Raw genomic sequence first — 13,728 nt, 5'->3', positions numbered from 1 at the left:
TAAAGGAAAGTGGCTGGTGACTTATCCCAGCCACAGAGTATGTTGTGGATCTGGAATATGAATCTCTTTTCTAGGTCCTCAAAGGCTCTCCACCACAGTGTATAGGACCCAGCAGAATTTCAGGTCCAGAGCAAATCACACTGGGCCCTCCACTCCCATATTTTTATAGGATGAAATCTGTCTAGAATATTTATCTAATAAAGTAGTAAAGGGAAAACAGGTCATGCACAGGGAGTTTATAGCTTGGGAAATGAGTATGTGGGGTATGGGTTCACTTTTTTTCTTTTTTTTTTTTTGTCTTGATGAAGAGCCTTTCAGGTTATTTGAGAACTAGTGTTACTGATTTCTTGCCCATTCTACAAAGACCTGTTTTCTCCACTAGACAAAAATACGAATGGCTGGTCCACTTCTGTCTCAAATAATGACTGTGAGGATAAAATAGGCCCTTTGAAAACTATGGCACTTAACAAACTTGTAAGGCAACAATCATCTTTCCAAGGTATCGGGGAACTCGGAAGTGGTTGATTGAAATAAATTCTTGATTACTTGAGATACAGGAGATGTAGCAATAGCATTTGGTTACTGGGCTTCGTTGATACAATCTAAAACAGCATTCAAACCAGCAGTTTTAATCTTTCTAAGATTTGGCTCTCTACAGAGCTTTAAAAAAAAGAGAAACAAGGTGTAAAATGCCAGTAACATTAAATTTCTTTTCCTTTGAGCCCTGTCAAGACGTTGATGGAATTCGGACAGAACAAAAAGATTAAGGGAAAAAAATGCCAGAAAGAGACTCAGGAACCCAGGCTGTGCCAGTAAATACTGAGTTAAGGAAATGAGTTGGGGGGAAAAGACTTGAGACATCCCTGGGGACCGCTCTGGTTCGGGGGCAATCCCTTTGGCAATATTCCAGAATCTGAGTCCCCAGGGTTCCCCCCAGTGGGAAGGGAAAGATGCGCGTGGCCAGGCGCAGGCGTACGCGTGTACACTCACGTGTACACTCACACGCGCGCGCGCGCACACTCTACACATACACACAGCCTGTTTCCTCCGCTCCCCCTCCCCCCGGGGGGGGCGGGTCTCTTTCTCTTTAAAGAGCAGACGGTCTCCGCGCAAACCCAGGTTCTCTAAGGCCCCGGGGCCCGGGACCCGAGCTCCTCGCAGCCAATGGGCACGGTGGAGCGGCTCGAGCGCGGCTGACGCTGCACCAATGGGCGCTCGCGGGGGGCGGGGGCAGCGAAGGAGACACTATTGTTGATGAGGAGGAGCAGCGGCGGCGACGGCTGCACCACCTCGTTGCTGCCGGCCGCGGCCCGGGAGCCCCCAGCACCCCAGACTCCGGCTTCGTCACCCCGTCGCGGAGGCCTTCCCTCCAGCCTCGAGAATCCTCCCCCTGCCTTCTAACAACAAAACCACCCCACGTCTCGCCCAGTCACCAGGGAGGGGGGGACCATGTCCCAGCGGGTGAGGCGCAATGGGTCCCCCACGCCGGCCGGCTCCCTCGGGGGCAGTGCGGTCGCCACGGCCGGGGGATCCGGGAGCCGCCTGCAGCCCATGAGGGCGACGGTTCCGTTCCAGCTGAAGCAGCAGCAGCAACATGGCAGCCCCACGCGGAGCAACGGCGGCGGCGGCGGCGGCAACAACAACGGCGGCTGCTGTGGTGGCGCCTCAGGCCCCTCGGGCGGCGGCGGCAGCGGCGGGGCCCCGCGCACCGCCTCGCGCAGCACGAGCCCCACGCGGGGCGGCGGGAGTGCGGCCGCGCGCACCAGCCCCACGGTGGCCACGCAGACGGGCGCGTCCGCGACGTCCACGCGAGGCACCAGCCCCACGCGCGCCGCCGCGCCCGGGGCCCGCGGAAGCCCCCCACGGCCGCAGCCGCCGCCACCGCTACTGGGTACCGTGTCATCGCCCTGCTCGTCGCCCACCCACCTGTGGACTGGAGAGGTGAGCGCGGCCCCACCCCCAGCCCGCGTCCGGCACCGGAGGAGGTCCCCGGAGCACAGCCGAAGCTCCCCGGAGAGGAGGAGCCCGAGCGCCCCGGTTTGCAAAGCAGGTACGTGCTGGGGGCTGCGCGAAGAGGGAAAGGCGGCGGCGGGAAGGGGTCCGGGGCGCGCGCCGCTACCGCGCGGGGACTGCGGCGCTACCGCGGTGCCGGGGTGGCCGTGGGCGGGGCTGGGGGCGGGACCTGGGCGGTGCGGCCCCGCCTTCCCCGGGCCAGCCCCGCGTCCCCTCCGCCGCTCCCGGCCGCCTCATTCATCCCTCCGTCCGCCTTGAGTTGGTCCTGGTCCGTGGAGATGCAGTCGCTAACCTTGTGCCTAAGCAGATGTGTTAATGATAAACCTGGGGTTCTGGCCGCCCGCTGTCTATCGCTTACCCTCTCTTGGGAGTGAGGCTAAGAGTAGTTTGTCACTTTAGTGACATGGTTGATGTTAGTATAGTGCATGTTTGTTGCTAAGCCTTTCTCTTTCACAAAACAGTGTCAGATTTGGGTAACTTGAGTGCACTAGCATAGCAGGTTTGGTTGGATCCCTGAAGAGACGTAAGGCTGGGAGTGTGTTAGCATTTCCTAAGACTAAGTGGGTAGCAAGAAGTGAGAAGTAAGTTAAGCAAGATTCCTTTGGAAGGTTTATGGGCTTTGAGGGTCTGGTATATTTCTGATATACTGATTTTGTGTTTAGGATATAAAACCATTTTTTTTTTTTTTAAGAACAAGATCTAAAGCTTTGTCTCCTTCTTGTTATTTTAGGGACCTAAAAATTGTTTTCGGAGAAGGCAATGGCAACCCACTCCAGTACTCTTGCCTGGAAAATCCCATGGACGGAGGAGCCTGGTAGGCTGCAGTCCATGGGTCGCTAAGAGTCGGTTATGACTGAGCGACTTCACTTTCACTTTTCACTTTCATGCATTGGAGAAGGAAATGGCAACCCACTCCAGTGTTCTTGCCTGGAGAATCCCAGGGACGGGGGAGCCTGGTGGGCTGCCGTCTATGGGGTCGCACAGAGTCGGACACGACTGAAGTGACTTAGCATCAAAAATTGTTTTTCTCTAGACCTGGGAGCTTTTTTGGGAAAGGTCCTGAATGGAGCTGTTGAATTCCTCAGTAGTCATTCATAAGACAAATTCAGATTGTAGACATTGAAAGAGATATTTATCATCTGATTGTCTTTGTAGAATCTCCTAAAAAGAGGAGTGTGTGGTTTCTAGCTTGTGTTTTAATACTGCCAGCATCTACCGTTGTCTTACCCTGTTTGGGAAACTTGTTAGAATTTTTAGGCAGAATGGCTGATTATTTCAGGAAACTTAGTACAGTACTTCCTAACCAAATAAAAATGATAATGAAATGGTTTCAAGGGTTCATTCAGAATTGCAGGGAATGGGATGAATCTTTTCTACCATTAATTTTATCAAAGATTTTAGATGGTGGATACTTTGAGGGGAGAGAATTGTCCTGAAAAATGATTGATAGTGAAACAAGAGTACTGTTTTAAAACTTTCAAACATGCAAAATGCTTTATTCTAAACTTTGTTGAAGAAAAAATCCCTCTCCCTCAAATAATAGCTCTTATTTAGCTCCTACTTTGAGTGACTTACTTCCTGGTTCTTACTTTAACTCTCACAGGGGATTTTGGAGAGCAAGCAGTGGAGTGGATATTTGAACTCTGATGAGTGGCACTCCAAAACCATGTCTTTTACATTGTATCAAGGAGGAAGCTTCATGGTGTGTAAGATAGTACAGGGGAAATATGTAGCACACCAAAAATGACATGTGCTTAGTTTTCCAAGCAGCTCTTAGAGGTATATGGTGAACATAATCTATTCAGTTTGCTTTCAACCTTCTGGAGCCGGTGTAATGTGGCAGGTGGAAAGAAAGGAGAACTACTTAGGTAGGCAGTTAAGATGGAGGAAGCAGGTGGTGATCTGATGGTCTGATAACAACATCTGACTACTCTCTGAACTATTTGACCCTTAAAAAGCAGCAACCTGATGAGAGCCGGGTTAAATTAAGTATTGGGAATGTGTGGAGGAAGGTGCTCTTTTCTTATCTTTCTAGAAGGGCTCTATTTTCCAGGATCTCAGACTCCCATATGCCCACTTTCATGTTTCCCAAAGCTTCTTTATCTCAGATCTGTCATTTCATAGAATATTCATGCTGTAAAATTGACTCTTTTCATTAGCCCTCTCCTCCCACCCCCCACCCCCCACCCCGCCCCACACACAAACAAAACAGAAAAATAAAACCTTTTTCTTCGAATGGAGCGCTCTCACTTGGGTGTGAAAAAGGGATACTGCTTGTTACTGAGTTATACCATCTGAGTATCTGATAGCTTCCTTCCCAGGAATGTGCTCTTGTTTTGCTCTGCTGCTGCTGCCGCTAAGTCGCTTCAGTCATGTCTGACTCTGTGCGACCCCATGAATCACAGCCCGCCAGGCTTCCCTGTCCATCACCAGCTCCTGGAGTTCACTCAAACTCATGTCCATTGAGTTGGTGATGCCATCCAGCCATCTCATCCTCTGTCGTCCCCTTCTCCTCCTGCCCCCAATCCCTCCCAGCATCAGGGTCTTTTCCAGTGAGTCAGCTCTTTGCATGAGGTGGCCAAAGTATTGGAGTTTCAGCTTTAGCATCAGTCCTTCCAGTGAACACCCAGGACTGATCTCCTTTAGGATGGACTGGTTGGATCTCCTTGCAGTCCAAGGGACTCTCAAGAGTCTTCTCCAACACCACAGTTCAAAAGCATTAGTTCTTCGGTGCTCAGCTTTCTTTCAGTCCAACTCTCACATCCATACATGACCACTAGAAAAACCATGGCCTTGACTAGACAGACCTTTGTTGGCAAAGTAATATCTCTGCTTTTCAATATGCTATCTAGGTTGGTCATAACTTTCCTTCCAAGGAGTAAGTGTCTTTTAATTTCATGGCTGCAGTCACCATGTCTTTTAATTTCATGGCTGCAGTGATTTTGGAGCCCCCCAAAATACTGTCCTCTTAGCACAAACTAAATCTGGAAGGAAAGGGATAAATCATGAGACTTCCTTTAAAATTTTTTTATTCCTTTTTTTTTCCCTCTGGACGCCCTACATGGCATGTGGGATCTCCCCTGACCAGGGATCCAACTCATGTTCCTTGCAGGGAACGTGTGAAATCTTTACCCCTGGGCCACCAGAGAAGTCCTTTATTATTTTTCACTGAAACATAGTTGATTTACAGAGTTTCAGGTGCACATCAGATACTCCCTTTTTGATTGAAGGAGATTACTGCTAGTATTCAGCTTCAGTGAAATGCAGACATCCTTATTGGTAGAGGCAAGGGTCTACCTTATTAAATAAACCTCATGTAACTCAAATTCTGGGGTCCATCTAGATCAGGCAGTCAGCTTGTAGGTGAGTTGGATGCCCTAATCTTTGTTAGGAATCCAGTCTGAAAGTCCCCTGTTTGAAGGTCTCAGGATCTTTTGAGGGGTGTCCCTATTCAGTCAGCTCCCTCCCCACTTGCTTTATTCCCCCAGGGTTACAGTTAATCATTGGCTAATTGAGAACTTCCTTCTCTTGAGGACTATAAGGTAATCCAAACACCTGTCCCTGACAGATAGCTTCAACTTCCCACCTTCAATGCCTGCCATTTCCACGGCCAAGTGGTTTGTCATTAGAAGCTGAGATAGGCTTAGAGAAGATAACTAGGCAGCAGTGTTAACTGTAGATAAAATGGTGAAGAAGGTGAAGTTTTTGTTCCTTCCCTCCTTTTACCTGACTTTGTCTTATATACATGACTCTGTATAATGTCAAACGGATGAATTACAAATAGAGAGGCGGCACAAAGAGAGGGCAGGAGCACAGGCTCTGGGTAGACATTCTGTCCTCTACCACTCAGAAGCCACATGATACAGGGAAGTGATTAACTTTCTATCCCTTAACTTTCTCATTTGTATTAATATAATCGGTGATGATATTTACTTCATATGGTAGTAAGGATTAAATGTAAGAAAAGTGAAAAATACCCAGCACAGTACCTCAGTATAAAAGTGAGCTGCTGTGTGTCATACTAGTTTTTGCTTCTGGTTGTAGTGGATATAGCATGAATTGCTACTGTAGGCTTAGTTTTCATGGTGGTATGACATTTCAAGTTGCCAAGAACATCCAGAACTGTTTGGAGTGTGATCTGTGGTTCATTTGTATCAGAATCATTTAGGGTCTTTGTTAAAAATGCAAGTTCCCAGGCCCTACCTACTCCAGATCTTGAAAGTACCTTGCACCTCTTTGATTTTGCTGAATTCTGTGTTTGAAAAACAGTTACTAGAAGCAAAAAAGGGAAATAGTTTGAAAACTCCTCTTTAGAGAAAAAGGCATTGGTACAGTATGTGTAAAAATTATTTTTGCAGTATGGCTCACTAATAGGTAGACAGCAAGTTGTGTTTTTGCTCATTTTTCCATTACTTTGGATGCATTTGTTGTGTATGAATATGGTTATTAATTGAGCTGGGAGTGTGGCAAGAGCAGCAACAAGAGATGGACTTCTCTGGACTAATAATAAGGAAGTAGTGAAAGGGAACTTAATATTGGTGCCATCTTAGACGTCTGCTTTCTAGTACTTTGTGAAATATGCAGCTTAGAGACTTAGGTGTTTCTAACCATTTGGAGGATTGCTGGTAATCTCACACTTTCAGGGGAATCCTTTTGGTTTTAATATCTGTATTTTACAAACATTGAAGATGAGGCAACTGGAACCTTATTATTAGTAAAGCATCTTGGCTAATAGAATTTATATTGAATTAAGTTCAATTCTATAATCTTTGAACTACTCTGTGTTAGTAACTGTGTGGTGTGCTTAGTCGCTCAGTTGTGTGCAACTCTTTGTGAACCCATGGACTATAGCCCACCAGGCTCCTCTGTCCATGGGGATTCTCCAGGCAAGAATACTGGAGTGGGTTGCCATGCCCTCTTCAGCTGTGCAATACAGGAATGTAAAAGAGAACTCCAAAGACACAAACCAGCCTTGTAAGACAGGTTCCTAAGTATGTAATATGAGAGCTTTGGGCTCATAGAGAAGTGAGTAATTCTGTAGGGAGTGGGTATAGAAATTCAGAGGAGATGGATTTTGCTTTGAGTTGGAAAGAGAGGACTAGCATTTTACAGCTGGATCATAGAGGTGTGAACATATACATGTCATATTCAGTCCTATGTCTTAAAATGTAGAGTATAGGATGTGTGGGGAGGAAAGAGAGCAAGCAGTCGAAAAAGAGAGTAGGAAGGTAAGTTTACAGAATGGCCTGGAATAGAATGTGTGAATTCAAATGTATCCCATGCATAATACCATTGGAGCTAGACTGTCAGGTTCAAATCTTGGTATTACTGCTTACTTAGTAGCTGTTTAACTTTGGGCAAATTCACTTCACCTGTAAAAATGGGATACTAACTAATATTTAGTAATAAGTTGACCCTTGAACAAAGCAGGTTTGCATTGTCCTGGTCCATTTATACGTGAACTTTAAAAGTCTAAATCATGCTACGACATACCTGATCTGAGCTTGATTGAATCTGGACATGTGGAACTGTGGAACCAGATGGCCGACTCTAAAGTTATATTTGAATTTTCTTCTATGCAGAGAGTCAGTGGTCATAACCCCTTGTTATTCAAGGTCATTGTTGTTCAGTTGCTCATTCGTGTTTGCCTCTTTGCAGCCCCATGGACTGCAGCACACCAGGCTTCCCTGTCCTTCACTGTCTCCCAGAGTTTGCTTGGATGCATGCTTATTGAGTCAGTGATGCCATCCAACCATCTAATCCTCTGTTGCTCCCTTCTCCTCCTGCCCTCAATCTTTCCAGCATCAGGGTCTTTTCTTTGCAGGTGAGTCAACTCTTTGCACCAGGTGGCCAAAGTATTGGAGCTTCAGCTTCAGCATGAGTCTTTCCAGTGAATATTCAGGGTTGATTTCCTTTAGGATTGACTGATTTGATCTTCTGTCCAAGGGACCCTCAGGAGTCTTCTCCAGAATCACAGTTCGAAAACATCAATTCTTTGGTGTTCAGCCTTCTTTATGGTTCAACTCACACACCCATACATGACTACTGGAAAAACCCATAGCTTTGACTAGATGGCCCTTTGTCAGCAAAGTGATATCTCTGCTTTTTTAATATGGTGTCTAGGTTTGTTGTAGCTTTTCTTCCAAGGAGCAAGCATCTTTTAATTTCATGGCTGCAGTCACTGTCTGCAGTGATTTTGGAGCCCAAGAAAATAAAGTCTGTCACTGTTTCCATTTTTTCCTCATCTATTTGCCATGAAGTGATGGGACCGATGCCATGATCTTAGTTTTTGAATGTTGAGTTAGCTGACTTTTCACTCTCTTCTTTCACTTTCATCAAGAGGCTCTTCAGTTTTTCTTCACTTTCTGCCATTAGGGTGTATCATCTACATGTCTGACGTTATTGATTTTTCTCCTGGCAATCTTGATTCCAGCTTCAGTTTTATCCAGCCCAGCATTTGTTAGAAGGACAAAATGTTTTGTAATTTCTGTGTGGGAATAATAAGGAATCTCTTGATATTAGCTATTTTCACATTATTTTTATCATCCTCATCATCCAGGGGTTTAGGCATTAAAAATAAATTGATTACATTAGTGGTGTTTACACTCTTCAAATACACAGAGTTGGTAAATATCTCGGATGAGTAGACTGCAAATGTGAGATGGGAGAGACTGTCGAAGGCATCAAGCACATGAATTTAGTTGCTTTGGCAGTGGGAATGGTAAGGATAAAGGAGACTGAGGAAACTTGGGTTCAGTTACCTGTTGGATGTAGGGATGGAGAAAGGAGGAGTTGAGGGTTGGATGTACTAACTGAGACAACACTGAGTAATGCCAGTTTGGGAAGAGAAAAATGAGTTCAGTTTTGGGCATACTTAGTTTGTGCTCTCAGGAAATTCAGGTAATTTTCTAAATTGTGGCAAATACAGTTTAGAACTTGGGGGTACAGTTTGAACTGGAGGCAAAAAATTGGGACTTGTTTACTTCAGCTCAGTAAACATTCATTTAACCCACACTTCATGCTAAGTGTTTGCGTGTGGGTGGTAATTGAAATGATTAATTACTAGGATGGATAAGATGATAGGAGAATGCTGAGGATACAACGGTGGGAGAATACAAGCATTTTAGCATATTACTGACTGGGGAAATTTTTGTAGAAGCTAATGCCTGTGGCTGTAATATGTCTCCGGTCAATAATGTGTTAAGTGAAAGTTGCTCAGTCGTGTCCGACTCTTTGTGACCCCCGTGGATATACAGTCCATGGAATTCTCCAGGCCAGAATACTGGAGTGGGTTATCTTTCTCTTCTCCAAGGGATCTTTCCAAGTCCAGGTTTGAGCCCAGGTCCCCTGCATTGCAGGTGGATTCTTTACCAGCTGAGCCACCAGGGGACGGTAGATAGAAAAGCCAACGAAGAAGCCTAAGAATGTGGTGGTAGAATAGTTAGTGTCGAGAAAGCCAAGAGAAAGATTTGGATTTCAAGGAGGAGATGGTAAAGATTTTAAAATTCTGTGGTGGTAACAAGTAGGCTGAGCCTGGAGAATAGGCTTTTGAATTTGACATTTCAGTCCAGTTGTTAATGTTAGAATAGCATGTTGGGGACACAAATCAGGTTAAAGTTTTGGTTGAGGAAGTAGAGGTAATGATTATAGATTGCCCTTGCGGAGTATTAATTACTGTCTCACTGTAAGGAAGGTGACAAAACAGGACCAAGACTCGAGCTAAAGTTCACTTGTTTACTTATAGGATGGGGAGAACTGCGGCATGTTTTATAGGTTTGGGGAAGGATTCACAAGAAAATGAAAGACTGCAAGTTCAAGAGGAGGAAATAATAGATGGAGCAAGGTCATGGAAAATGAGAGGCAGTGGGCCAGCACAGGGTGTAGTCTGGAAATCTCAGAAACAATTAAGGACACTTCTTTCTCTGAGGATGGAGGGGAGGTAAGGGTGGGTTAAGATGATAGATGACTCAGCAATAGACAGGAAGGGAGTAGATAAAGTAAGCTATTTCCATTGCCAAACTACTTGAAGAAGAAATAGTATGTTTGTCAGATACCGTATTTTAAAATTTAAATTTTATTTTTATCAAAGTACATGTATGTAATTTAAAATGTCAAGTAACACTAAAACTCCTAATCAAGTGAAGTGTCTCCCTGCCACATCTCTTTCCACTCCCGCTTCTTGCCACTTTGAGACAGCTGCTTTCACCTCTTGGTTTCTTCAGGTGTTCACCTACATATTTCTAAATGACTGATAACTGCTGCAGGATTTCTTTGTTCATCTTCGTGTATTATACAGTGACTTCCTACTTTGACAGCTGTAGACTTGGTCCTTTATTGTCCTTCCCAGTCTTCCCGTTGTAGTTACAGCACTCTCGGTTAAATTATTATTAATGTTTATATTATTATGACTGTGTAAATACTGTTTACAGCAGAACCTTGTGGTATGCTACGATTATATTTCCTTTCTTTTATAACTTTTTAGGCTCCTTGAGATTGAAAAGGCTTTTGGTTTGCTTTATTTTCTGTGTGCCTCTGACTAAGTCATCCCCAAAGTTTTCATAACAAACTTTCTTTCAAGTATTTTAAAACGCATCCAGTACTTTGTCAGTTTTATTTTTTTCTTGAAGATAGCCTTTCTGGAATCTCCTATCCTCCTATTCCCAACTGTCACATTGTTTCCAGATTGGTGGCATGGCTTTTGCCTTGGAATGTCTCTGGAAACTCCTTCTCCTCCTGTTTTTGGACACCCTGATCTCTGGAACTTGTTTTACTAGAGCATAACCTCCAAAGTGTTTTTTAAGACCTTGAATGTCTGCACTTATCTGTCTTGCACTTAATGGTTTAACTCAGTATAGAATTCCAGGTTGGAAATAATGTTTCTACTGATAATTGAAAGGACTTCATTTTTTAGGCTCTAGAAAAGCCTTTGGGAAGTCTGGAGCCATTCTGCTTCTTAGTCCTTTGTGTATGGTTTGTGTGTGTGTGTGTGTGTGTGTCTTTGTGAAAGTGCTACCACTGTTCTGAAGTGATTGCCTTGGTGTAGGGTTGTTTTCTCCCATTCAGTGTGCTGGTTACTCTGTGAATTTTACAGACTCTTTGTTTCTGGGACCTTTTCTTTCATTTGTTCTTTCTGTTATCTTTGTTTTATCTTGTTGGAACCACCACTATGTGGAACCTCTTGGATTCAATCTATAATTTTCTTATTTCTGTCCTAGTTTCCATGTCTTTTGTTATTGTTGTTGTTCTTCTAGCAGATGTTTCTATCACTTCAACTGAGTTTAAATTCTTTGGACATAATCATTTTTGGGAAGGATTTAACCTTACTTTTTGTGTTAGTATCTTTTAAGTTATTCCTTGTCTTGTCAGTGTCTTCTGAAAACATTTATAAAAGGTATAAATACCCTCCAAGTTTTCTTTGCCTTCTTCGTTGTCCTGAGAGACCTTTTTGTCTTGAGCCATGTCTTTCTGGTTGGAAACTTTCCTTAGTTTTCTATTAATATTTAAAAAAGATACAAAATTGCTGGTTAGGTTTTCAGTCTGAGTGCAGGTCAGTCTGGTAGATGGGAGGATCTCAAAGTTGAATGATGATGCAGGGTCTCTCAAAAGTAGGCTTTTTTTTGTTTTTTTCTCCTCTTAGGCCAGATTCTCCTGGAAAGAGTCCTACAATATCATGCCCGAGGATCTGTCTTGTGTCCTTAAATACAGAGCCGGTCTAGTTAATCTCTCAAGCAGTTTCTCCCAGTCTTTTTGCTCTGGAGACACCCTTGGAATAATTTTCATTTCTCAGGGAACCCCTGCATGAGTAAGTTGAGATACGATAAAATAATATTGTTCTGAGTACAGACTGGTTTCTCTGTGGATCTTTTTATTTGGCCAGTTTATAAGCCTATTCATTTTGTAGGTGTTTAGGTGTAAACAGGTAGGTGTATAGATTTCACCTCTACCCTTCTTAGACACAAACATAGTTAAGCTTAGCTTACCGTTCTTGGTATTAATCCCTTTTCATAGATTTTTTTTTAAAGCTCAAAGGCAACCAAAGTACATTGTGTTTAAATAATTGGCTTAAATCAAATGAGGTTTAATTTTTCTAAAGGTAGGCTCAGTAGTTTTAATGGGGCTTCCCTGGTGGCTCAGATAGGAAAGAACCTGCCTGCAACGTGGGAGACCTGGATTCGATCCGTGGGTTGGGAAGATCCCCTGGAGGAGGGCACGGCAACCCATTCCAGTGTTCTTGCCTGGAGAATCCCCATGGACAGAGGGGTCTGGCGGGCTACATTCCATGGGGTTGCTAAGAGTTGGACACCACTGAGTGACTAAGTACGGCACAGCAAAGGTAGACTCAGTAGATTTAATTTAAGTAAAATTAGTAAATTTATCCTTTTATAACGTGAAAATTTATTGAGAAGATTGTACAGTAAAATGACAGAAATTTAGCCTGAAATACAATTTTGTTTAAATTTGAAAAACTTCCAGTTACACGTGCCTGCTCAGTTGCTCATTTGTGTCTGACTGCAGCCCCATGAACTGTAGCCCACCAGGCTCCTCTGTCCATAAGATTTCTCAGGCAAGAATACTAGAGGGGGTTGCCATTCCCTCCAGGGGATCTTCCCAACCAGGGATTGAACCTGCGTCTCCATCACTGGCAGGCCATTCTTTACCACTGAGCTACCTGGGAAGCCCCCTGAAGTAACATCCCCTGTCTCAATATAGGTTTAGCAGAATTACTGGCACATATTGACTTTGTGACCTCATTTATAGATCTATACATAAAAAATGATATTTTAAAATTTATATTTTTAAAGTGAAATGTGTTCTTGAGGTTTTTGTGTGTATGTGTGTGTGTGTTTTCTGTACAAATAGTCAATTCTGAGTTGAACTAGAAATGAACACAGCCACATTTCATTTTCAAATGAAATGAAACATTAGTTTCCTAGCTCTTGATACTTGTTAAACAATTAAGTTTGTTTATTCATGTAAGAAGTTGAAAATGCAGCAAATTATTCATTGCTTTCCTGTGAATGACAAGATACTTTTCTTGCCACAGAAATCTAGAACTTGTGTCAGGGCAGATCAGGAAGTCTTGATTTAAGTTTATAGTCAGACCGCAGCTAAGTTACCACTTAGACATCTGCTTTGGAAACTTCATTGAAACCTCTTTTCTGCTCTTGCCTCCTTCCCTGTCTGTTGTCTTTGTGAGTAACATGTTTTTATTTCTTCAGTATTATTTTAATTGGAAATCTTTGCTACTTTTTCTCATAAAGGCTAGTCAAGGTGAAATTAACTATAGTTTATTCCAAAATGAAAATACATATAACATTTTTAAGTGACCCACTTTTCTTTATGAACTAGTATAAATTTCTTTTGGAAGTAAATTTCAATTTGGTGGGATTTCTTGCCTCCAAGGAGCTAATTCTGGAATTGTGTATTTTACAAGTTTACCTCCCGGCCTGTATTCCTCTTTCCCTCCTTCCCTCTTTTCCTCCCTTTCTTCCTGCCTTCCCTCCTTCCCTCCCTCTCTCTCTCTTTTCTTTCTGTGCAGTTAATATATGCACATGATAAAAATTATAGATAATAAAAATAATACAGTAAGTAGTCGTCCCCTACTTGTCTTTAACATCACTCTTCTCAGAGAAATAGTTAGCTGCTGCTTTTGTATTATTCTACAGTTATTCTATGCACGGCTTCCCTGTGGCTCAGACGGTAAAGCGTTTGCCT

General features: G+C 43.6%; 1 protein-coding gene across 1 annotated transcript in view; it reads left to right on the top strand.

Annotated features, from left to right (window-relative positions):
- The first annotated feature begins 280 nt into the window (after nt 1–280).
- FAM117B (family with sequence similarity 117 member B) overlaps nt 281–13,728 on the top strand; it is a 74,844-nt gene continuing 61,396 nt past the window's right edge. The window contains exon 1 of the mRNA XM_086345516.1: nt 281–2,050. Within this exon, the coding sequence (XP_086201642.1) occupies nt 1,450–2,050 (601 nt within the window). The 5' untranslated portion in view covers nt 281–1,449. The remainder of the gene's footprint in view (nt 2,051–13,728) is intronic.

The sequence above is a fragment of the Bos grunniens genome, chromosome 2, assembly GCF_055505025.1.
Source record: "Bos grunniens cultivar Pamir isolate PY7600 chromosome 2, Bosgru_T2T1.0, whole genome shotgun sequence".
Lineage (NCBI taxonomy): Eukaryota > Metazoa > Chordata > Mammalia > Artiodactyla > Bovidae > Bos > Bos grunniens.
This window is presented reverse-complemented; position numbering and strand designations above follow the sequence as displayed.